Source organism: Psammomys obesus, unplaced genomic scaffold (genome assembly GCF_907164565.1).
Source record: "Psammomys obesus unplaced genomic scaffold, mPsaObe1.curated_primary_1811, whole genome shotgun sequence".
In the NCBI taxonomy this organism is placed as follows: domain Eukaryota; kingdom Metazoa; phylum Chordata; class Mammalia; order Rodentia; family Muridae; genus Psammomys; species Psammomys obesus.
In genome coordinates this window covers 7,733,379-7,756,801 of record NW_026593286.1, presented here as the reverse complement: position 1 = coordinate 7,756,801, position 23,423 = coordinate 7,733,379, and the positions used below count along the sequence as shown (strand labels likewise).

The following is a 23,423-nucleotide window of genomic DNA, read 5'->3' as shown; positions in this document are numbered from 1 at the left end:
ATGTGTGACCATTACCTGTGTCTCTTCCTGTGTTCTGGAAGTATCCAGGAGCTGGTTTTGAATTGCTAATTAAATTGTTTCCCATTCCATCTCTCCTCTTCCCTATCAGACTCCCTCTTCATTTCCTCCATGGATGCTCTTCACGTCAGCAAATCACTTTTTTCTTTAATTGATTCTTTGCAGGTTTCCAGTTGTTTGCTCACACTTACTAATGAAGGTCTAAGTCAGCGGCTGTAGCTCCCTAAATGCTGGGAATGCAGGCGTGAGCCACCAACCTAGCTTTGCCCTTTCTTCTTGTACAGGCATAATCCTAACGGATGAGAATTCATTATCCTCAGTTACCTCCTAAAAGTCTCACCTCTGAGTACCATGAGTCAGTGGTTCTCAACCTTCCGAAAGCTGCGACCCTTTAATATGGTTCTCATGTTGCGGTGACCCAGCCATAAAATTATTTTTGTTGCTACTTTGTAACTGTAATTTTGCCACTGTTATGAATCATGATGTAAGTATCTGATATTTCTGATGATTTTGGGCGACCCCTGACAAACAGTCATTTGACCCACAAAGGGGTCATGACCCACAGGCTGAGAAACACTGTCATACATAGATTAAGCTTCTCTCCTATGGGGCACATGAACTGTGTGACCTGGGGACTCAGTCTAGAGCAAGAGTGAGGTAGAGACATGTCCAAGCAAGCAAGAGGTAGAGACATGTCCAAATGCTGAAAAATCTCATCTTGAGACTGGAAGGAGAGGAATCCCTCTCTTCCCATTCTCAGCCTGCATGGCCTGGTTGGTGCATGCAGCAACCTGGTGACCAGGTTTCAGGTTTCCCCACAAGGACATGTCCAGCCAGCACCCGGAATTCCTCTCCATGCAAAAGGAGCATTCCCAGCACCTCAGCCTCAGCCAACAGTGTACACTTGCCCTGAAAACCCCGACCCATTTCCCCAAGGTTTATAATAGCACCCTTATTCTCCCCAGTAACAAGAGCCACATCACTGGAAGAGCTATGTCACTGAAAAAAACGTATCACTGAAAGCTGTGTTAGAGAAGGCTTTCTCCCTTCCAGGCACTCACCCCCAAACCCAGATCCTGCTAACCCACCTGTCTGGCTGAGCTTCGTTCCTTTGAGTCCAACATTTGTTCTCACCACATTGGTGCCTGGATACCCCAAAGAGAAGAGGCAGGACCTGGGTTCCAGAACAACACTCTCCTACTAACTGATGAAAGAGATTCAGTTTCAACATTAATACCATGGCAATGCCTGTGGAATTTTATACATATTTGTTTTAAAAATTTACCCAGTGCCTATCAACATATTTTATAATATCAATAGAATCGGATATCAACCACACATTAAGTATCCTTGATCCCAGTGTCTTCCGAACAGCATAAAAAAGGATGGTTTATGTTATAACTGACACAGGGGGAGTCTTTGTTTTAAACTTTGAATGAAATTGGCCAAAGGCCAGGCCAGTATCCTAGGAGGAGACACAGCATTACCTCTCCTGGAAGTTCTCATTTGAAAGAAGCTCACAGGTGGGACCAAGCCTGGAGAGTACATCAAGGACACAAGGAAGGCTGACAGTTAGTGGAGCTGACAGGTAGTGGCCATTTGCCCTGGAGGGGAAGGGGGTCTCTGCAGACAAAGCTGGGTTTGGCCACCTTCCTCACAGGCAATAAGTGTGAGCCATTGAGCAATTCTTGGTGTCCTGTTTGCTTCTTTCACTAAAGGCTTCTCCTCCTGACACCTTTAGTTTGTACTCATCCTAATAGCAACATCTTTTTTAAGGCACATAGACAACAAAAGCTTTATCTTTACTTTCCAGGATTCATACACTTTTTCCATTGCAAATCAGCTGTGAACAAAGGCATCACTGTGAGCATGTACCCCAGTGCTAGGCTAGCTGTGATAAGTCACCTTGCCCAAACATGACGGGTCTCAGAGCTGGGACACTCAGGGGCTCAAAGGTAAAGCTTAGACACCGAGAGCCTGTGACAGCGGCAGAGCATGAGTCAATAGTTCATCCACGAGTCACCCTTTTCTTGAGGTTTGCTCTTGGAGGTTCAGAGAAAAAGTCCTTTCTGAAAGAGAAGAGGTTGACAAGTGACATTTTTCTGGGAGCTCTGCTTTTGTAGATTTCGATGTTTTTCCCCTTTTTAGGAAATACTTAGCTATCAGACTAGCTATAAAACCGACAGTGTGGGGAGAGAAATGAGCTTCCCCTAACTGCTTTTTTTTTTTTTTTAATTTCCCTTAGTGATAGAGTAATTTTCCTCTTTATTTAAACCCAAGGCCCAAGCTCTCCTTTCTTAGTCCCTCCTCCACTTTCTCTTTTCATTCTTCCTCTCCAGGTAAAAATCATTACATGTTCATCCCTGTGATGTCTGACATTTATTTAGGAAAAAAAAAAACCCCAAAACTTTATTTATTATTATGGGGGTGAGCATATGCCATAGTGCACATGTCAGAGGTCAGAGGTCAACTTCGTGCAATCAGTTCTCTCCTTCCACATTTACTTGGGTTTGGGGGAATCAAACTCAGGTTGTGTGTAAGGCTTGCACAGAACGCACTGTGTCATTTCACTGGCCCCACCCTGTTGTGAGGCTTCGGAGACATTCAATTAGGGGAGCTGGCACAGAGCAAGAGTAAGGTTGTGTCATGTCCAAACTCCAAAAATCTTGTTTTGAGAAGGGCAGGAGTAGGACTGCTCCCTCCTTCCTCTGGGCCTGTATGTCCTGGTACGTACAACCTTACTCAGCCCACCTCTATAAGGTCACGTCCAGCAAGCAACTGGAATTCCTCTTTGTGCAAACAAGGCCTTCCCAGCATCCTGGCCCCAACCAATGATGCATGCTCACCCTGAAAGCCTCTACCCACTCCCCAATTAAATGAACTGTCTCCCAAGAAGGCTGTTTCTCAAGCACTCACTGCCAACGGAGATCCTACCACCCGCCCCGGCTAAGCTTCCCTCCAGTCCAGCTCAGTGTGCAACGAGCCTGGATGCCCCAGGAGGACGTAGAGGTGGGGCGGCACCCTGTGATAATGGTTCACAGATCACCGGAAGGCTACGTCCAGGAGTCACAACAACTCACGCCTTCTGCAACTGTTACAGGCTGGGAAGAGAGGACCACATAGAGGGCCCTTTCGTGGAGGAGAGACCGCCACAGCTGAGGTGGCTGGACACGTCTCAAAGGGTCCACAGGAACTGGGCCTTCGGTAAAGGCTTGTCAGACTGGGGACACAGGGAATTCTTTGCCTGCAGCTAGTTTCCTTCCAATCTACCTCCTCAACCTTACCAGGCTAAGCTTCTCACTCGATCACAAAGACCTTGTTCTGCGTTGAAATTCTCAGCCCATTCCACTTGTGTCTCTCTCTCTCTCTCTCTCATGTGCATCTATCTGTGTTTCTAACCTTGTCAACTACACCTTTTTCTGTTTGTACATCTGGCTTTTCGTAAGCCATGCTGTTGAGCCACACTAGGAATTTGTCTACGTTTTTGCTACTGATATTCTACTCACTCTTCCAGGATTTGAACCCATCACCTTTGGTCGTTATAATACCTGCTCCAGGAATCTTAATGTCTTCCCCTGGCAAAGTATGGACTTCTTCCAGTCTTTTGACTTGGCCTTCTTTCCTTCAATTAAAAATTCCTTTGGCGTGAACCAAGCACCTGCCTCATTCTGAATGCACTTCTCTGAGGCTCCTGTAAGAAAAGGACAGGCCATTCCAGGACCCACATGGATCCTCCGTGAACTCACCATGAACCCTCCCCATTATGGCTTTCTACCTTCCCAGGTCAAGAGGTGATTCCTCAGGGGTGGGAGCAGAAGCTGGGGAATCTGGGTTCCTCCCTCAGCTTCAGGGGACCGTAATCCCTACAGGCTACAGTGGGGGAGGGGACAGAATCTGCAGGGCTGTGACTCTATTTGTAGCAAGGACAGTGTCCACATCACGGTGCTCATAGATGACTCTTGGCTTCCAGACACATCTCCTATGGAAAAGTCTGCAAACTCCTTGGGAAGCATTTTTGCTCTTGTTGCTTTTGTTTCTCCCCTGCAGCCTGGTTAGCAGGGTGTGTCCCCCGCACTCTCTTCTCTTCCATCTCAGCCATCATCCAGGGACCAGACATCAGCAGAGCAGGCACTCACTCACCTTGCTTCCGTTTCTCCTTGAAGAATATCCCTTTGGCCTCACCACAGGTCACAGGCAGTGTAGGAGAAAGAAAATCCACAGTGTCGTCCCTGGACTTTCCTGGAAGCGTGAGAACAGACAGAGAAGTGGTCAGCACCGAAAGATAATGGCCACGGTCATCGCCAGCTGACGAGTTACAACTCTGGGTCAGGCAGGGTGGGATCTGCAAATTGCACCTGGAAAGATCTGGTGACCCAGAACCTCCGAGCAGGGACCTCAGGTTAAGAACCAAGAGGAACATTTGTGAAAAGGTTTAAAACAGCTGTTGGTAGTTCCTGCTTTCTTCTCCTCCGACCTCACTTGGGGAGAGTTCATGCAGGGCTGTCTCTTGAGGATGGAGGAAAGTGCTGTAAATGTCTGAGTTGAGTCAGAGGCTGATGTAAGATAACAACGTTGGACCTCTCTCTTGCCTCTAACATCAAAAGAGTAAAAGAAAAATGTACATGAACAAAAGACAGTTATTGGGAAAAGGAAAGAATAATGTTGATGGGAAGATGTTAATTACCATTAATTACTTTGGAAAGATGGAGTCATGAGTGTTGCACAGTGGAAGGAGGGGCTCACTGGAACTGAGGGGTTATTTCAACGAGCCCCTAAGGATGTCCAGCTTAGGAGCCACGCTGGCATCCGGGCTAGCATGTAGATAAGGGTGTCACTGACTTGCCCCACCACCTGTCTCCAGGATCCTCTCAGGTATGGAAGTAGATGGGAATCTGGAGCCAGAGGCCGACTCTTGGCTCTGCAGTTTCCTGGAAGGACCACGGAAGTTGCTGTTACCCAGTTTGGTGCTATTGGGTCCTTTGAATGAGAAGCAGAGTTTACAGGTAACACTGAATTACCATTATAAAACTCTGGAGGGTGGCACATTAGCAGAGTGTGGGGATGGATCTTCCACAGCTCTCTATCTCCATGGAAACATCTTTGCTAATTCCCTATGGAAAGCATAGCTCTAAAGAAGACAGCTGCTCCTGAATATACTTGCAACAGATGAAGGGGCAGTGGGGGCTTGGGGGTGCTGTAAGCGGTAAGCTAACAACAGAGGGTCAGGCCACAAGCATCACTCCCTCTTTCCCCTGTTGCAGGTACCCCTTGTACCCCAAATGTGGTGGGCCTTTAGGTCTGAGGACTTGTAAAGCCGTGGACCTTAACACTAAAGGCAGACTTCCGGTGAGTTCTCATTTGTACTGAGTTTGGCTTAGCCTCATTTGCCCGTTTCAGCAAAAGGACCTTAATGATGGAGCCTAAGGGACAGCCTGTGTGTCAGCATCAGCCAGCCCTATTCTAAGGGAGGTGTAGCAGCTGGTTTAGACCCTCATTAGTGTGAGCAAACAACCAGGAGCCTGCAAGTAAGCAATTAAAGATAAGAAACAATTTCCTGAAGTGAAGAGCATCTAAGGAGGAAGCCTGATAGGGAAGCGGGGCAGTGGGATGGAAAAAAAAAACCTAATTAGCAACCCAAGGACCAGCTCCTGGATACTTCCAGAACACAGGTAATGGTCAAACAGGAGAAGGTGAACCACCCAGCGAAGACAAGAGCACCGAGTGACCTGTGAACCAAGGGCCTGGGTGAGGGTGAAGGGTGGAGGTGGGGTGGCTGGGGACGCTCTAGACAGATGGAGGACATCAAGAATTGCATCATTCATCCTCACAAAAAGAAGGCAAGGCTCACCCACTTAATAGATGGGCGGAGGCTCATGACCCTGGGAGACAGGTGGGCCAGAGCTTGCCCTTTGTCATCCAAGCTCTAGTGGGTGACCCCACATACGTACTAGTTGAACTCAGTGAGGTGTGAAGGTGGGAGGGGCTGGAGGTCAGGGGAAGCTGTAGGAAGAAAGAGGTAGGCACGCCGTGTACATGTGTTATTTTTGTGTTGTTGTTGGGTTTTTTCTGTTTCTTTTTGGGACAGGGTCCCTCTGTGTAGCAGCCCTGCCTGTCCTGGAACTTACGACATACGCCAGGTTGGCCTCAAACTCACAGAGATCTGTCTCCCTCTGCTTGTAGGACATTTCTAAAGGAAAAGCATTATTTTTAAAGAGCCAAAATGGCTCAGGAGTGCTCCTCATAGCAGAAGCACCCTAGGCCCAACCCAGAAGTTGCAGCCCAGGGTAGAAGTTAAGCTGAGGGACAAAGGTCAGCATGGGTCTGGGTTCCTGCTTCCTTCCTCAAGTGTTGCGTAGAAAAGACTAAAGAAGCATCTGGGATTATTTGCTTTTTCAACTGTAAAGACCAAAGCGTCCACAAGCACCTAAGTGGATTTTAGCTCACTTGAATCTTTTACCTTTTTCATTGAGTTTCATCATGATGATGACAGGAAAGTGCTTTGTCAACATAACTACTTATCTTGTCCAAGGCCTCTGCATAAGGTCCAGCAGAGGGCAGCATAGGCCGCAATGCGAGCATTCATGTGGCCTTAGCCTCCTTTGTGTTCTGATTTGTTAGTTGTTTAATCATAAACAGAGGCACCAAGGAGCCTGAGCCGGACACAGGACAGAAAAGAAGACTGATTGATTCAGAAAGAAAGACTCAGTGACCTCAAGCGCCACTCACACAGTAAACAGGAGGCACACAGACAACTAACCAAAACTCTGGAAGAGCCACGAGGCATAGAGTGCCAGGGCTCCCTGGGGCAGGTCACATTTGGAGGATCTATGCCCCTGACCCTGGACAGAGGGTATTTTCCTGTGGAGGTGATATTTATTTATGGTGGTTTTTGTGGGTGCGGAGCAGAGACGGGACAGGAAGATGGGATTTGTTTTGGGTGTGTATGAGGGAGGAGGCCCTGGGGAGGGAGGAGGAGCAGGAGAAGTGGGACGCACACAGCACTCTGCCCTCCATAGCAGATTAGTCTGCAGCCTATCTAATAAAAGGGCAGTTATAGCGCAGTAAGGAAAACCAACCTGAAGAACAGGGCTTTGCAAAGCAGTGAGATGCTGGCTGCTACGGGGAGCTAGAGCGCCTGCACGCCATGGAGGGACGGACCATAAAAGAGTTACTTGAACGACCTGGGTTCTGAGTAAAAGAATAAAATAAAAAAAAAGAAAAGAAAGACAAGGACAGAGGATGGGGAAATGGGGGAGGGCACGGAGGAGAAACAGAAGAAGCCACACTTCTGTAGGTGCTCATTTCTTACCGTGGGCAGTACTTTTTTTTTTGTGCACCAGAGATGTGTGATGGGGCCACATATCTGGCAACCCTTCTGATGCCCAGAGACCAAACAGACGTGCAAGGGGAGAACGACTCCACAAAAGTCATTCTCTCACCTCCACACGCACACTTTTTGGCACACAAGTCCTTTCACAATGGAGCAGGCTGCCCACGCACAGTGCTATGTTTGTATGTGTGGGTTTGTTTTGTTTTGCTTGCATGTAGAGCTGTGTACCATGATCATGCTTGGTGCCCCTGGAGGCCAGAAAAGGTCATCGCATCCCCTAGAACTGGAGTTAAAGATGGTTGTGAGCCACCATGTGGGTGCTGGGCATCGAACCAGGGTCCTCTGGAAGAGCAGCCAGTGCTCTGCACTCTGGGGTGTCTCTCCAGAGACTGGATTTCTAGAAACAACCCTGACTCACAGCTGGACATTTTCAGTGTAGAGCAAGCAGTGCTCTCAGACAGATTCTCAGCAGTAGTGACACTGGCCCCCAGTGGGGCAGACATTGATTCATTCAGGAGGGGAAAAGGTGATCACATCACATACACATAAATACAAAACCAAAAAAGGCAAAACCAAACCGAAACCAAAAAGCAACCCACCCTGAAAAAAGCCACGCTTGGTGGTGCACGCTGCAGGTAGAGGCAGGCAGAGTTCTGTGAGTTCAAAGCCAGCCTGGTCTGCAGAGTGAATTGCAGGACAGCCAGGACTGTTACATAGAGATACCTGTCTCAAAAAAACTAAAACAAACAAACAAACAAACAAACAAAAAACCTGAATATAAAAAAAAGCACACACACACACACACACACACACACACAAAGGGCCCGTGCATGGGTATACATTAGTACTCTTTAGCTCTCATGGGAAGGTTGTGGTGAGGGAATAAATACCTGATGGGCTCCTTAGGGAAGTGGTCATGAAAAATAAAGGGCAGTGGAGCCTGGCTTAGAGAGTGCAGCTCTGACTGTGGGCTCCTGCTGGCTGGCTGCATTCTGAGACCCAAAGCACCCCATCCTCACCTCCTGTGGTTCTCGGTGGAATGCTGCACCTCCTCTGAGGCCTCTTTCTATCGTTTGTTTTTGAAACTTCATTGTTGAGCTCTAGAAGAAAAAAGAAGAAAGAAACACTATTCCTGCATGTGGCAGCTTCGTGAGGGGTCTCCTGACCCTGGAATGGGCTTACATACTTCAGAGCTGAGGACTGCGGGGCTCCAGGTCACCTCCTCTCACAAGGGTGAGAAAGTGGGAAGTAAATACCAAATACTTGTGTCACATCCCAGAATTGCCCAGTTGTTCCATGAACATGTGTGTGCCTGTGAACTCTCTCACTAGACAGTTCAACACTTTCCAAATGTCTGAGGCACTATAAAATCTTGTATGAGTGGAAGATTCCCCTCAGATGGGGAGGCAGGACTTGGGGGGCAGAGGCAGGTGGATGAATTCGAGGCCAGGCTGATGAAGCCCAACATTACCGAGACCTACAGGAACATGGATTGACACCAATCTTCTGATTTTGTCTGTGCTTCAGAAGTACATTTTTATACACTTACATGGCCAAAACAAGTTATTTCACTTTAAAGAAAGATTTAAAAATTACTCGTTTTAATTACAGACAATATGCCAAGAGGGAGACACAAACAACACAGACATCGGCTTTAGGAAGCAGTCCCTAAGGCTGTAAAATCTGAAGTGTTGAGACCGTCTGCCTTAGGTCTGAGCTGAGGTGACCTGCGGCTGTGAGCGTGTCAGTCCTGTAACAGAACTCCTCAGCTGCGGCAGACACTGCTGCTCTTCTCACACCCCACCCTCATTCTCTGAACTTCCCTCTCCTGGTCCTGAGGTCCTGAATCTCCCCACCCCTGTGCCAGCTCTAACAGACCCTCCCACGCTGAGCCTGTCCAGTGGCAGGTCCTACCCTCAGCTTTACCTTGTGATTTGGATGTCTGGGCACATCCAGTCCTTGCCTTCTGAGACCTGGTCACCATCTTCAAGCTCCCGGTTGAGTCATTCTTCCTCGGAGTCCTCTGATGCACCACCTTGAGCTTCTCTTGGACTTCATGTCCAGGTGAGGCCACCCCTGGGCCAGACAGGCTCATGAATGGTTTAAGTGGAGGTCCTCAGTGCCTTTTTCCTTCCTTCACAGGCTCCCGTTCCACCCTCCCTTCCAGATCTCTGTACCCCTGCCCCTCACTTTTCTTTATTGCTCTTTCTTATGTGCACCATGCTTTCTCCCCCAGATCACTATATGTTCTCACCCCAGGAGCTCTTATAAGAACTAACCAGATATCTGGGCAGTGCTCGTGTAGCCCCTTAACCTCAGCTCTTGGGAGGCAGAGGCAGGAGGATCTGTGTGAGTTTGAGGCCAGCCTGGACTACTGAGCTAGTTACAGGACAGTTAAAGCTACACAGAGAAATCCTGTCATGGAAAAAAAAAATAACCAGATAAATATGGAAGAGTTGTAGGTAAAATGGGAGGAGCTCGCTTTCTCATTCCTGTTTTTAAGACTCCTGAACCACGAGTTGACCCTATGGGAGCAGAATGGCACAGGCCTGGGATTCTTTAGGCAGGGAGGAGGGTCTTCCATGTAGCACCCATGTGCAGACAGACAACATCCAAAGGCTGCCAGGCTCCTCTTGTGGGTAACGTGTACAGAAGCACAGAATGGACAGGCATAGTGTCTGCCTTGAATGGCAGCTCCCCGGAGTGTCACTGGAGGGGGTGGCTGGGGCCCAGAGACTTAGGCAGTGTCAGGACTTGTAGACTGGGAAGCTTCACTGAGCAGAGGGAGCAGCACTTTATGCTGCTGGGACTTTGGGAGCTGCTGCCCACAGGACAGCCACACTCCACGAGCAAGAGGATGCCTCTCCAGAGCTCTTCTCGGGCCTGTCCTATGAACTGCCCCTCAGGGCTAGGACCCAGGGCTCTTTTGTATTTTATGTGAAAGCAGCAAGCTTTATATCCTTCCCCTTGAGTTTCGAAGGATGGTTGTCACCCTTGTGTGCCTATAAAGAGGAACCCTGACACTCTCTACCCTTCACCTCAGACTGTCACCTGCCATTAGAACAGAAGGATTCCAGCATGCTCCAGTTCACTGTTTCCTCAGAGGCAAAACTGGTCTGGCAGAATTTAAAACCAGACCACTGCACTGCCCAATGCCCCTGGGTGCCTTCCCGTTGGGTTCCGAGCAATGTCCGTCCCTTCTCCTCTGGGTCTATGGCCTGCAGGAGCTCCAGCCTCTTACAGCCCTCGTCTCACCTTGTGAGGCCCTTTTTTTCTGCTGTCTTCTTTTGGAGTTTGAAGAGATGCCTCTTTTTCTCTTTTTGGCTACGAAGAAAGAATACAGTTTAGAATTAAAAAAGAAAAGAAAGAATACAAAGTCTTTTATAGTCATATAGATCTGTCAGTCTTTTTTATTTATAAATTATATTTTTGATCATTAATTGTGTGTATGCATGTGTGTGTGTTAATCCTGAGCCATCTCTCCAACCTCACCCCTAACCTTTTTAAAGGATCAGCTGGGAAGGAGAGATCAGAGGTGGAACTAGAAGAAACAAATTTCAAGGTCAAGTGTTAAAATAAGAATTCTTTGAATTAGTTATTTGGGAGTTAAATGAGGCTTGGATAATGGAAGGACCTATGAATGGTTTCTGGACATGAGAAACCAAGAATTTGTGAAGGAAAAAAAAAATCAGATGTGAGGAGATAAAGACTTGAGCAGCTGGAGTATTGGGCGGGCTGTCTGCTACCCATGATGCCTTGAAGGCATCCAGGACCACGGCAGGATCTGAAGTGGGAGAAAAAAGGCTCAGGAGGCTTCTGGGAAGCGGTGGATGACAGTGTCGTCGTCATTATCATCATTATTATAACGATTACATTTATTGATATGTGGAGGTTGGACACATGGGCCATGCACACATGCAGAGGTCAGGGAACAACTTGCTTGAGTTGGTTCTGTCCCTCCACCATGTGGGTGTCAGGGATCAAATTCAGACCATCAGGTTTGGTGGCAGGCATCTCTAGCCAATGAGCCATCTTGCCGGACCAAGAACACATGTTCAATTGAATGGTGACACCTCACAGGAAAAGACGGGCGAGCGAAAGGCGGGTTAGGAAGTTGGTGGTCAGGTGGCCCTTCATCCCGTTTGCCACTGTGAGGTGGAAGTCAAGGATGACTGATGTTGCCTGGACATGACTTAACAGGAAGCAGTGTCCTCCTGGCAGACTAACTGCAGCTAGGGTAGCAGGCACACCAAGCAGCTGTGGAATGGGAGACTGGCGATTTAGAGGAAGGCTTGGTTCAGTATGTCTCGTTGCCGGTAATTTTCACAAGGCCTGTGACAAGGAAGGTGTAATGGAAAGAAAACGCAGGAACACCGCGGTTGCAGACACTGGTTGCATTGTGGAGCTAGGATGCGATACAGCTGGAAGAACAGGAAACATTGCAGGGGAGAGGATGTCTGTACCTTTCTTGTTTGTAGGAGGTCTGGATGCTTCCGGGGGCATTTCCAGGTCATTTGGTGCTGGAGAGTCGTCTTTTCCCACTAACAAAAGAAACAGAAACCAAGTCAGAGCTCAGAATGGACTGAGCAGAAGGTGTGATGGGAAGTCAGTCTGGGAACTCAAACTGTAGGGAGTGAAGGCAGGGATCCGCCAGCCCACTGGTTCTGCCCTGATCTGACCACCTTGTTATTAGTGTAAAAATTTTACATGTATGAGCGTTTTGCCTGCATGCGTGTCTTGGTACCACGTGCAAGACTGGTTCATGCAAAGCCCAGAAGAGGGCCCTTGGGACTGGAGTTACAGGTGGTTATGAGTGACCATGTGGTTGCTGGGAGTTGAACTCAGGTCCTCTGGAAGAACAGCCTTAGGAAGAACATTCTTAGGCACGGAACTGCCTCTCCTTCCCTGACCACCCTGTTATTATTACCTATTTGTCTGCTAATAGCAAATGCATTATGAAATTCTGCTAGCTTTGGTGCAATAAGAAAAGCAGAGGGACTGGAAACCATAACAGATAAAAAAGTTTCATCTCCTTAAGATTGTCTGTTGTTTACACAACACCATGAAAATTGTCTTAAATTCTGGCTTCTTTAGGGTCAGGTAACTGAGGCACGTTACAAACCGTCTTCAGACTTTTGAAGTCAATTCTTTCTCTTCGTATCATTTTTAATAACATATATTCTTAGAGCTCCACACAACGAAGAATTGACTAGCATTGAGACACAGTTCCCACAGTCAGGGTAGGGTCAAGGAAGGAGGGCCAGCCACACCAGCTGCATCACCCACCGGGGGGACACACAGGCTTTCTGTTTGCCTGTCTTGCGTTTTGTTGGGGCCGTTTTGAGCATTACCTATTGCAATGACTTCACAGCAGTGAGGGCACCCAGTCCAGCCCTGCCTTGCCCCCTTCCCTCCTGGCGCCCACCACACTTCCCTACGGCTGAGGAGTCGTCTCTGTTGACACCTTAATCATTTAGAGTCTAAGTCTAGCAGGTATTCGGGGGGACTTTGTGATTGGTGGTTTCTATAAATCTACCTTCCCAGTCTTGCCTCCTTACTCTCCCACAACTCTACCTTCCAAGCTTGGGTGAGCCCCAGGTAGCTGGGTTGAGATGGCGGTGAGAGCAGGGACAAAGAGGATGCCTTTGAATGACTTTCTTCTTGGTAGGAAAGCAGAGGCGAGTTTAACCTATTCCAATCAAGACTGCCAAGAGTTAAGTCAGCCTTAACCAGCCTTACCATCCACAATGCCAGGGGAACCGGGAGGACTTGCCCCTGAGCGGTCTTCCTTGTTCCTCTTGGATATTAAGTTGTCTTTGATCACTGCAGGAGGAAGGAAAATCTTGGGTTACCGGTCTGGCTGGCAGAGGAGAATGGATGGTGTAAATGCCCAGAAAAGGAGGAACGATAAGGCCAAAGGCAGATTACCTGACACGGGGCCTGAGGTACTGTGGGGCATCTCTTGAGAGTCTTCCTTATCTTTTCTCTGGTGACCCCTGGAGGACACTGAGTAAAGGGAAGAAAAAGAACTGAGGCTTTCAGGATGAGCAGGTAGGGGCCAGAGTGGTAAAGAACAAACGTGATTCTAACAGGTAAGGAAGTCAGGGGACCAGGGTAAGGTAGGTAGTGAAGGGCGGACAGTAAACAGTCAGTTACTTCTAATTAGCAACTCATTAGTTAAATAACAGGATTTCTTTTTTTTAATGTAGATGATGAGACCTTCTATTGTCATGAGCTTTCTGATTATGTTAAATGACATGTATCCGAGAAGTGGAGGAAATGTTGCCGAGCTCAAACAGGGCTCCTTTGTTCTCAGTCCTGCAGAGCGAGGAACCTGTAATGTGTATCTTTGGTAATACATCCTGCTATATTATAACTAAACTTTATTATGACAGTGGTTTGGGGAAGCCAAGTGGCATAAATCTAGACGCTCAATTAGGTCCAATAGATCATGAAAAATTTTCCATTTTCTAATAATGTTAATAACATACGCATGTCTTACAGTCTAATTCATCTAAGGGTAAAGGGGTTGGTGGTGTTGCTCAGTGGTAGAGTACTTGTCCAGCATACAAGGGGCCCTGTGTTCTCTTAACACACTGTGAAATAAAAAGGAATGAAAAAAGGCTGAGACTCAAAGGCTTCCGTAGTCAGAAGAATCACCTCCTCGGGAAGCATGCGAAAAGCTGGATGTCAATTTGGAGCAGGGAGTGGGAGCTGGGAGGAAGAGAGGGAGAGGGAAGGGAGGACTCTATATACTGTGAACTGACCCAGAAGCCTGGCACCTAGCAGGGAAGTCATCTTCCACTGAGCTCTACCCCAGCCTCACACAAAATTTTGGTGGTTGGCTTCCTTTGCGCAGAGTCTATAATGGGCCCCTCTGCTTCTCTTCCCCTTGTCAAGCCCATTTCTTTCTCCCAAGGTTCCAAGCACAGCCTTTCCCTCAGCATGTGCACAGTCTCCCCCCCCCGCAGCCCCATCAGGGTTAGTCTGCACAGTACCAGGGGAAGGACTGGGCAGCCTTTTCGAGTCTCCTTATCAGTTGTAGCTGTTAAATTGCTCCTGGCGGCTAAAGGAGAAGGGGCTATAAGGCCTATAAGGGGAGAGAGTGAACGAACCACTGGCCTAAAGGCTCAGGGACGGTGAAGCACCAAGGCCAAAAACAGAGGTTGGGGTGCAGGAAGGTATTCTGAGACCTGGACCTCCCTGACCACCGGCAATGCTTGTGATTTTCTTAGACAGGGTTGTGTGTAGGTAGGCGGATGGGTAGCTAAGCCGGTGCATAGGAAGGAGTAAATCAACAAAAGACAGCAATCTGGAGTTCTAACTGACAGGGAGCAAGCATCCTAGGTAAGGTTACAAGTTGGAGGGCAGGATCTGTTTCTTACCTGGTGTGTTCTTTTCTTCCTGAACAAAGCCAGGAACAGGCACAGCTGGGCGAGAAAGGCTGGGCTGCTCCTTCAGGATCTCAGTGGGTTGCTGGGAGGGGGCTCTGGGCTCACAGGCTCTTGTTGCAGAACACAGATGACTCAGAGGAGATGGCTGGAGTGGGGGCGGGGGAGGCAGAGCCATGGGGGGGCGCCCTTCTGCTGGGTCAGCTGGGATTTCAATTAGGGTCTGCGTGGTTCTGTTCTTCCCTTCATAGGCAGTAGCAACTGGAATCAGCAAAGGAGCACACATCAGGACCCTGGAGATTCAGAGGTTATCTGGCAGACAGGATGCCTAGCGCACCCCACAGGACCAGAGGAGTTCTTGATTTTCTCCTGGTGCAGAGAACAGGTTCATCACAAGTGTCCCTATCAACTTTTATGTCATTTGGACACTTGGTGCCGTCTAATCCCCAATCTACCACCAAAAATGGGTTGACCGGATAGAAACCAGCTCCTGTAGCAGTGCCCTAAAAAATTATATATATATATATATATATACATACATACATACATAGAATTTAAATGGAGTTATCAAGTCTGAGGAATAGATTGCATCTTTTTGAGTCACTGGCCAAAGGGGTACCAGAGGTTCCCCTGTCCCCACACATTACAGGCTATTGCCAGTGTTATTAGACAGGTTATGATAACCTGCTGATAGAACCCTATTGCTAGAGGTACCATATGTTCATGGCATCAAACTGTTGCTCAACTAGAAACTTCACCCCTGCTGACTGGCATTCCTAGTGATGGAAGGCTCTCTGCACACTAGCGGAGGTGAAAGGTTATCATCAGTCTCCCCCAGCTAGGAGCGCTGTGAACTCCAATAGGGACCCGCTTCCTTGACATACTCACTGTCGAGTGGCAGTATATCACAACAGAATGTGGCACACACGAGAGTGGCCAACCACCTGCTGACTGAGTATGAGGACTGTTCTGTGAAGTGGGACCCACACTCAACACTTAATGCGACCAAGGATCTGAGACGAACTAGGCCATGAGCTCTGGAGTAAAACCTACTACAATGAATCTTCTAAATGACTGTAGCAACAACAACAACAACAACAACAAGGCTCCTAATGATGTTTTGCTTTGCCCACTGTGACGGTTACTCTCAGTTGTCACCTTGACGACACCTGGAATTAACTAAAACTCAAGTGGCTGGGTACACCTGTGAGAGATTTTCCTTAATTGAAGTGGGAAGGCCCACCCTGAACCTAGCTCTTCTGAGGTGGGAAGATCCACCTTTAATCTGGGCCATGCCTTCTGCTAGCAGCCTGCTTCCTCCTAACGAAGAAGCCATTCCTAATTAAATCCGTTTTCTCCAGTGGAGTGACACTGATACCCAGGGCCCACACAGCAAGAACAGTTGGCCAACACAAAACAGACTCCATGTTTTCTGTTTGTTTTCAGTTTTACTTGTGTTCACACGTGTCTCTTGTTTGTTTGGTTTGATTTGGGTTTTTTAAGAGAGACAGGCTATGAAGTGTTGGGGGGGTAACAGTGTGGGAGGATCTGAAAGGAGGAGTTGAAGGAGCGGAGAGAATATAACCAAATATGTGGAAATGTTTTTGGAAAAAAAAATGACAACAAAAGTAAATAATTAAATGGGAAAAAAGTTAAGCAAAAAATGGGTTTTAACACATAAAATTGGATACATTGTAACCAGGGATTCAATTTTCTATAATTTTGGTTTCATAAAACTTAGTCAGTTGTGTGAAAGGTATAATTTTAACAAAGGTCCCTATATTTTTATTATTGCTTTATAATTTATTTGTTTTTATTATTATTTTAATAAATAAAGTTATCTCCCTGGACCAAACGAAAAAAACCCAAACTTTCTTGAAAGTGTGTATTGGGACCTTGATCTTCTGGTTTCTGCTCGCTCCTGCAGGATCCACTGCACCTTAGGATCCGGCCACATCAATGTGAACACGCTATGATCTCCCTCCCCACCCCCACAACCGCATGAGGCTTTCCGCATGCTGTCTCTTTGGATAGATTGGGAATGGTTTCTATCAATACGGTTCTTTGTCATTTACTTCTGAGGTAAAGATACCTTGACCTGTGAACAGACAGCGTCACGGATGCTAAGAAAAGCCTCAGCAAACCACACAACAGTCCAGCCAGGGAGATCCTTGAGCCCAGCCAAGGCCATGTTCTCCTGGCCCTGCTGCCAGGCTTACAGGTGAAGGTTTCCCTCTGCTGCTCTCTTAGTTAGGGAACGGTCTCTCCCCTAAGGAGGACTCTTCTGATGGTGCAGCGTCCACAATAGGACCCCACCAATGGCAACGTCACGCGGCAGTGTGACTGGGGTTCCTTCCGTCAGTGTGCCTGGGTGGACCATCTGCCGATTATCTTTTTTCCACTCTCAAGTAGCTTTATTGCCCGGTTCTTCACTCTCACTTCAACTACTCAGACCTGCTGACCTCCCTGTCTTCCTTTACTTATTCAGTTGGCTATAGTTTAGATGTTGGATGTCCCCTCAAAACTTAGGCTTCCGGGGTGACACTACAGGGTGATGGGGATGGCTTGAAGAGGTGGGGCGTCGAGGTGTTAGGTCACTGGGGGCATCTCTCGAAGGGGATTATTGGATTCAAGACTCCCTTTTCCCCATTTTCAGGACACACAGAACAATTTTACCTTGTCACCCATTCCTGCTATGACACACTGCCTTGCTCCAGGCTCAAACTATGTCACAGGCAAGAATCCCCCAAAACCTTCTTCTCATTATAAGTTAATTATCTCTGGCAATTTTCGGCAGAGATAGAGAGCTGAGGAACAGACAGCCTCTTCCTGTTTCACCGTTCCTCCCTCTCCTTCCATGTCTGTGTCTGTCTCCCCCAACTCTGTGAGCCTCCCATCTCTCATCTAGCCTTACAAGCTACATTTGTGCTGGCTATCTCTCTTACTGTCTTGGGCTCTGGCATTGGAAAATCCATATGGGAGTCCTCAGTTCTAAAGCAAATGACTGGGGCAGTTGCCTCTGGCCTTTACTTTTTCTGTCAAGAACAGCTAATGATGTCAGCAGGTTGTTTAAAGGACGCACGAGATGATACAAGATGATATAAAATGTATGGAACAGCCACACTGTCACAGAGATATACACTGAACCCATCTTCTCTCTCTCCCTCCCTCTCTAGAGCTCCCTATCTTTCTTTCACATTAGATCCCCGACATTTCTGTTACCGTAATGTTTCCTAGAGTTTGTCCAGTGCCTTAGACTTTCAACCTAGGTATGATGGATCATGTCTGTAATGCCAGAGCTTGGAAAGAAGGCTGAGGCAGGATCATTCCATTTCAGGCCTGCCTGGGCTACATCAGGACACTCTGTTGCAAGCACATAAACAAAGTTGTATCTGCACTAAAATTCATTGAGTAGTGGCAACAAAAACATTTGTGTCCTATAGACATTCACCTTGGGGAAACTGAGGTCACAGTCAGCAAGGGCTGGCCCTCCAGCTGCTTTTGTGCGTGTGTGGTCTACATCTTTACACAGGAAAAGCACACACTGGAACACCCATTCCACATTGGAAACAAACCCAGGCCCTTACTGCAGCAACAGTACACATGTTAAACACTGGAGAAAAGGAGTCCACGTTACCATTTCTGAAGCTTCTGAAGATCGCCACCATGCTCGGGTATTCGAGTAGGTTGACCTGGCTGAACAAGGTCAGCAGCAGTGACGCGTGGAAAGTCTGCTCCAGACTGGTGAGAACCTTGTGCACGACTTTGGACAGAGGGACCAGATTTTGACAGGCTTCCAGAGATTCCTTCAAAGGGCAGAGCAGAGGGTTGGTTTGAATGAGTATTCATGGAGCTCAGAGCTCTATTTGTGGCTCTCTAGAGTGTAAGAACGCTACTCTTAGGCTGCTGAGCATGGCAAAATGGGTGAAGGTGTTGGCCGTCAAGACTGACGACATGAGTTTGATCCCAGGATCCATAGGGAGGAAGGGGAGAATATGTTCTCCAAGCTGTCCTTTGACCTCTACCTGCACCGTGAAACATGCACTCCTCCACTCCAAATAAATAAGTGACTGTAATTTAAAAATGAGGAAGCCAGGCTTGGTGGCACAGTCCTTTAATTCCAGCATTCAGGAGACAAGCAGTCTGCTCTCTAATGTATTTTTTTTTTTTAATTTGAGGCCATCCTGGTCTACAAAGCGAGTTCCAGGACAGACAGGGCTGCACAGAGAAATCCCGTATCAAAGAAAACAAAATAAAACAAAAAACACAATTTAAGAAATCTTTTTTTAAATTTAAGAGGAAATTTAGTATAAAATATGGAGTTAAATCTGCAAAGCAGAAGAAGCAGGAGAAGAGGACTGACTGCAAAAGCCTTCCAGTGAGTATCTGCGAGGCCTGTTAGCTAGTCCTTGGGTGCCTATCACCAGATAGACACGGTAACGGAACAGGCGGGCCCTGCCCAGGTGGGACCCTGCCAAGGTAGAGGGCCTGCCCAGCTGGAGGAGGAGGGCATCCATCCCTGAAAAGAAAGTCAATAAATAGCCAGTTGCAACTGAGAACAGGGTCATAAGGGAAAGCATAGCTTGTCGTGAGGAAAACAGGAGCGTCTCCGTGAGATGAGTGGGTGCCCTGTGAGCAGTGCCCTGTGGGCTGTGATCTGATGAAGGAGCTTGAGCTGTGTCAAGACTTGGAAAAGGCTGCTGCGATTTTCCTGAACCTGGAATTCCAAATACTAACAAACAAACCAACCAACAGTAACCCTGTAGAGAAAGCACTACATTTGTCCATACGGCCACGTCCTCCAGTGCCCGCCCTACATGGAACGAACAGGGGAGTCTGCAAGATGACGCATCAGGTAAAGGCGCCTGCTGACAAGCTTGGTAACCCAAGTGATAATCCCAATCTTTGGGACCCACATGGCAGCATGACCAGGGAGCCACCTATTCTTATACACTGGGACAATCCCTGTGATGGGCTGAGTGGTACCTTCGTGCCTAACAAGATAGAACTTTTGGAGCCTGTGAGCGTGAACCTACTTGGAAAAAGGTCTTTGCAGATGGAACTGAGGATGCCGAGACTACCGTGATTAGAGCAGTCTCTAAACACAAGTGTTCTTACCAAAGGAAGGAAGGGGAAAAGACAGAAGAGAGGAGACTATGCGGAGATGGAAAAGAGACTGCAAGGGACTGTTAGTCCAAAAACTCCAAAAGCTGCCAGCAGTCACCAGAAGCTAAACAGAACCAAGAAAGAGATCCATCTTTGAACTTCTAGAAAAAGGCAATCCATCAACACCTTTATTTGGGCCTTCTGGCCTCCAGAACTGCAAGAGACTGAACTTTCTAGTTTGTGGTCCTTTGCTATGGTAGCCCCTACAATATACCATGTCACCAATAAAGCGCCATGAGACCCTTTCTCCCAACGGTTCCCTCCTGCAATAATGATCATGGTCAAGACGGGCCTTCCATTTTCTAGAAGGTGGGCTGTGGTCAGAGATCTCAATAATGGAATGTACTTAGGGAGGATTTGGCCGCCTTGTGGAAGGTCCACAGGTCTCACCTGGTACATTTTCTCAGTGATGAAGGAGTTGTCTCGGAGAGCTTCAAAGAAAGGAAACGGCTTGTTGATGGCATAGGCAATGTCTAGCTTTGTGTATATGAAGTGCCGGAGAAGAGCCTCTTCCAGGGCCTTGGTCACAGTGAACATCCTAGGGAAAGAGGTAGGCTGAGGAGACAGAGGCAAAGGCTGTCCGGAGCATGGGGAACTGCTCTCTGCATGAAATGGGATCTCAAAGGTAGACATTCTGGTCCTCAGGCATCAGTGAGCCATCTACAGAACAAAGTCGGGCTTAAAGATCTGTGGACACAGGAAATAAAGGCAGTATCCAGCAACAACAGAGCCTGAGAGGGACAGACAGCAGCATACCACCATCCTGAAAGGAATTTTAAATCATAAAGTGGATTTTGAAAATATCTGTCATTCCAACCTTTGGGCAGAGTGCAGGGAGTCTTATGAAAGAAGTGGGAAACAGTAAGATCTGGAGAGGACAGGAACTCCACAAGGAGAGCAACAGAACCAAAAAATCTGAGCACAGGGGTCTTTCCTGAGACTGATACTTCAACCAAGGGCTATGCATGGAGATAACCTAAGACCCCTGCACAGATGTAGCCCATGGCAGTTCAGTATCCAAGTGGGAATACTGAATTCCCATTGTAATAGGAACAGGGACTGTCTCTGACATGAACTGATTGGCCTGCTCTTTAATTACCTCCCCCTGAGGGGGAAGCAGCATTACCAGGCCACAGAAGAAGACAATGCAGCCACTCCTGATGTGATCTAATTGCCTAGGATCCGAAGGAAGGAAAAGAAGACGTCCCCTATCAGAGGACTTGGGGAGGGGCATGCATGCAGAGGGTGGAGGAAGGGAGGGATTGGGACTGGAGGAGGGAGGGAACCACAGGGGGGATACAAAGTGAATAAAGTGTCATTAATAACGAATGAAAAAGAAAATATCTGTCATTCACTGAGTGCATCCTGTGTCCAGCTGTTGTTCTGAGGGTTTCATAGATAGTGACTTGAGTTCAACAAGTATTACACGATGGCCACTGGCATCGCAACCACACAACTGTGGAACGTTCCAGCAGACAGAGGTGCGGTAAGCAACCCTCGTGCTAGATTATGCAATGTGGAGGGGGCAGAGCAGGAATCAAATCCCAACTTTCTGGTTGCTGGTTCACAGCTGAGTGAGTGCTTGGCCACACCGAGCTGGGTTAGAACAGATCATCTACGCTGCTGCTGAGCCCGTCTAGTGCCCATGCTCACAAGAACGAGACCACCAGACATGGGGAGCTGGAAACCTGGTACTATGTAGGCACCGAGAAATCACTCACAACATTTGACACAAGCAGACGACACATAAATAAAATCAGGAAGGAGGTGAAAAATAGCCTTGGTCAAAGTGACCACTTGGGTTTAGGGACCCATTTCATTCTTCAGGACAGACCCGTGTCTTCCTGTGGGTGTTCATGAAAACTGACCACTTCCAGACCACGAGGGGTTAACCAGTTGGTTATAACAGGAAGAAAACCTCCTGGTGACAAACTGTTGGAGGAAGGAAAGCCCCAGTAAATGGTGCAATCATCTAAGGGTGCTTTTACTGTTAGTTGGCACCACTGGGAATTGAGCCCAGGACCTGTGCATCTTAGCCAAGTGCCCTATCATTGAGCTACATCCCCAGCTAACACTAAAGCTTTTGTTTGTCTGTTTTATATACAAAGAAGATTCCCCTCTCATTTTTTTTTGTTGAGTACTTAACAGTATTTAACAGTAATTAGTATTACTGTTTATAGAGTATTTAACAGTAATTAGTGAGTATTTCCAGAAATTTAATCCCAGAGGCAAGTTAAGAAGTCCTGTCCCTTTCTTATTTCCAATGGGGGGGGGGGAACTTTAGGAAAGAAGAGGAGGAAAAGGAAGAAGAGGAGGAAGAAGAGGAAGAGTAAGAAAAGAGAAGGAAGAAGAAGAGGTGGAGGATGAAGAGGAGAAGGAGGAAGAATTCACAGCAGTAGTGTAAAACAGGAAGGCGTGCATGGACAGTCTTCAGTCCTGATGAAGAGAGAATAGGGTCGGGGAGAAAGCTGGTGACACTGAGTGTGTGTGTGGGGGGTAGGCCAACATGAACCCATACTCTGGGCTCTGCTCAGGATGCCTTACTGTATAGCAGCCCTCAGAGTGAGATAGGGACAGCTTTCTTATCTGTACCTGCCATAGTTTCTGAAGAAGGAAAGTCAGACTAAGAAAGGTGAAGCAAGGAAACCAGTTCACACTAGATTGTGTCTGACTCCAGTGGTTTGTTTCTCACTGTGTAAAATACTGTATCTCATGCCCCAGGAACTGGCCCAGCCTTTAATCCCAGCACTGGGGGCAGAGGCAGGCAGAGTTTAACTATGTCACTCTGGCTGTCCTGGACTCACTTTGTATACCAGAGTGACATAGTTAAACTCTGTCTTGGGAAACAAACAAACAAACAAACAAACACTGTATCTCAGATGCCTGCATTCAGGTTTTTATTTTGCGAAGGGGCCTTGCAAATAAATTGGGAAAAGGCAGACACCCATTAGGAAAGACATCCAAACATGAGCAATCAATAAAATGAGCCTCATGTAAAATGAATACATAATTAAGTTGGAAGCCGTGAGAAAAGTGGAAAGGACAGTGCGTGTGCTTATCAAAATAACCAAGAGAGAAGACAATAGCCACAACCCCTGATTCAGTAGAAATGTAAACCCAGTTCAAGCATTCTGTGGTTCATTTGGAAATCCGTTTCAGGAGCCCTAAAGTAGGAATTCCCTTGAATTTTCATGCACAGAAAGGAACGTATTTCAAGGAAATGTCCATGAGTTAAAAAAAAAAAAAAAGACAAAAACAAACAAAAAAACAAAAAGACCATAACATGCTAGAGAGAAGTAAGGGGTCTCTTTATGTTCTCTTTTCCCAGTAGCTTCATAATTAGCCAAGTGTCTGGTAGATGATGCAGGCACTGCTCACCACGGGTATATTCAAGGTCCAGCCTCGGGAACATGCACTGGACACTGTCCCCAAAACCTCTAACTTTCGGAAAAAGAGTTGTCAGCGTCCACTGCACTCGCCTCCATCCCCATTATCCATGCCCTGTAGGTCCTAGGCAC

At 47.4% G+C, this 23,423-nt stretch overlaps 1 protein-coding gene across 2 annotated transcripts; it reads right to left on the bottom strand.

Annotated features, from left to right (window-relative positions):
- Nucleotides 1-1,801: 1,801 nt before the first annotated feature.
- Nucleotides 1,802-20,461, bottom strand: LOC129684003 (sp110 nuclear body protein-like). Of its 2 annotated transcripts, XM_055617065.1 has the most exons (12): nucleotides 20,296-20,461; nucleotides 18,377-18,545; nucleotides 14,734-15,000; nucleotides 13,277-13,354; nucleotides 13,088-13,171; nucleotides 11,812-11,889; nucleotides 10,604-10,672; nucleotides 9,275-9,424; nucleotides 8,368-8,448; nucleotides 4,159-4,257; nucleotides 3,567-3,709; nucleotides 1,802-2,087 (listed from the first exon to the last, which is right to left on the bottom strand). In XM_055617065.1, the coding sequence occupies exons 1-12, from the start codon at nucleotides 20,440-20,442 to the stop codon at nucleotides 2,070-2,072; spliced, it is 1,383 nt and encodes a 460-aa protein (XP_055473040.1). In that variant the 5' UTR covers nucleotides 20,443-20,461; the 3' UTR covers nucleotides 1,802-2,069. The 2 variants fall into 2 exon arrangements, with proteins under 2 accessions (XP_055473040.1, XP_055473041.1); XM_055617066.1 differs by lacking the exons at nucleotides 1,802-2,087; nucleotides 3,567-3,709; nucleotides 4,159-4,257 and adding an exon at nucleotides 7,175-7,206.
- Nucleotides 20,462-23,423: the final 2,962 nt, after the last annotated feature.

Coding starts and splice junctions, on each gene's coding strand:
- LOC129684003 (XM_055617065.1), bottom strand. CDS start 20,442: ATGTTCACTGTGACCAAGGCCCTGGAAGAGGCTCTTCTCCGGCACTTC. Junction 13,172..13,276: donor TACCTCAGGCCCCGTGTCAG/GTAATCTGCCTT, acceptor TTCCTCCTGCAG/TGATCAAAGACAACTTAATA. Junction 8,449..9,274: donor CCAGACATCCAAATCACAAG/GTAAAGCTGAGG, acceptor TTTTTCTTCTAG/AGCTCAACAATGAAGTTTCA.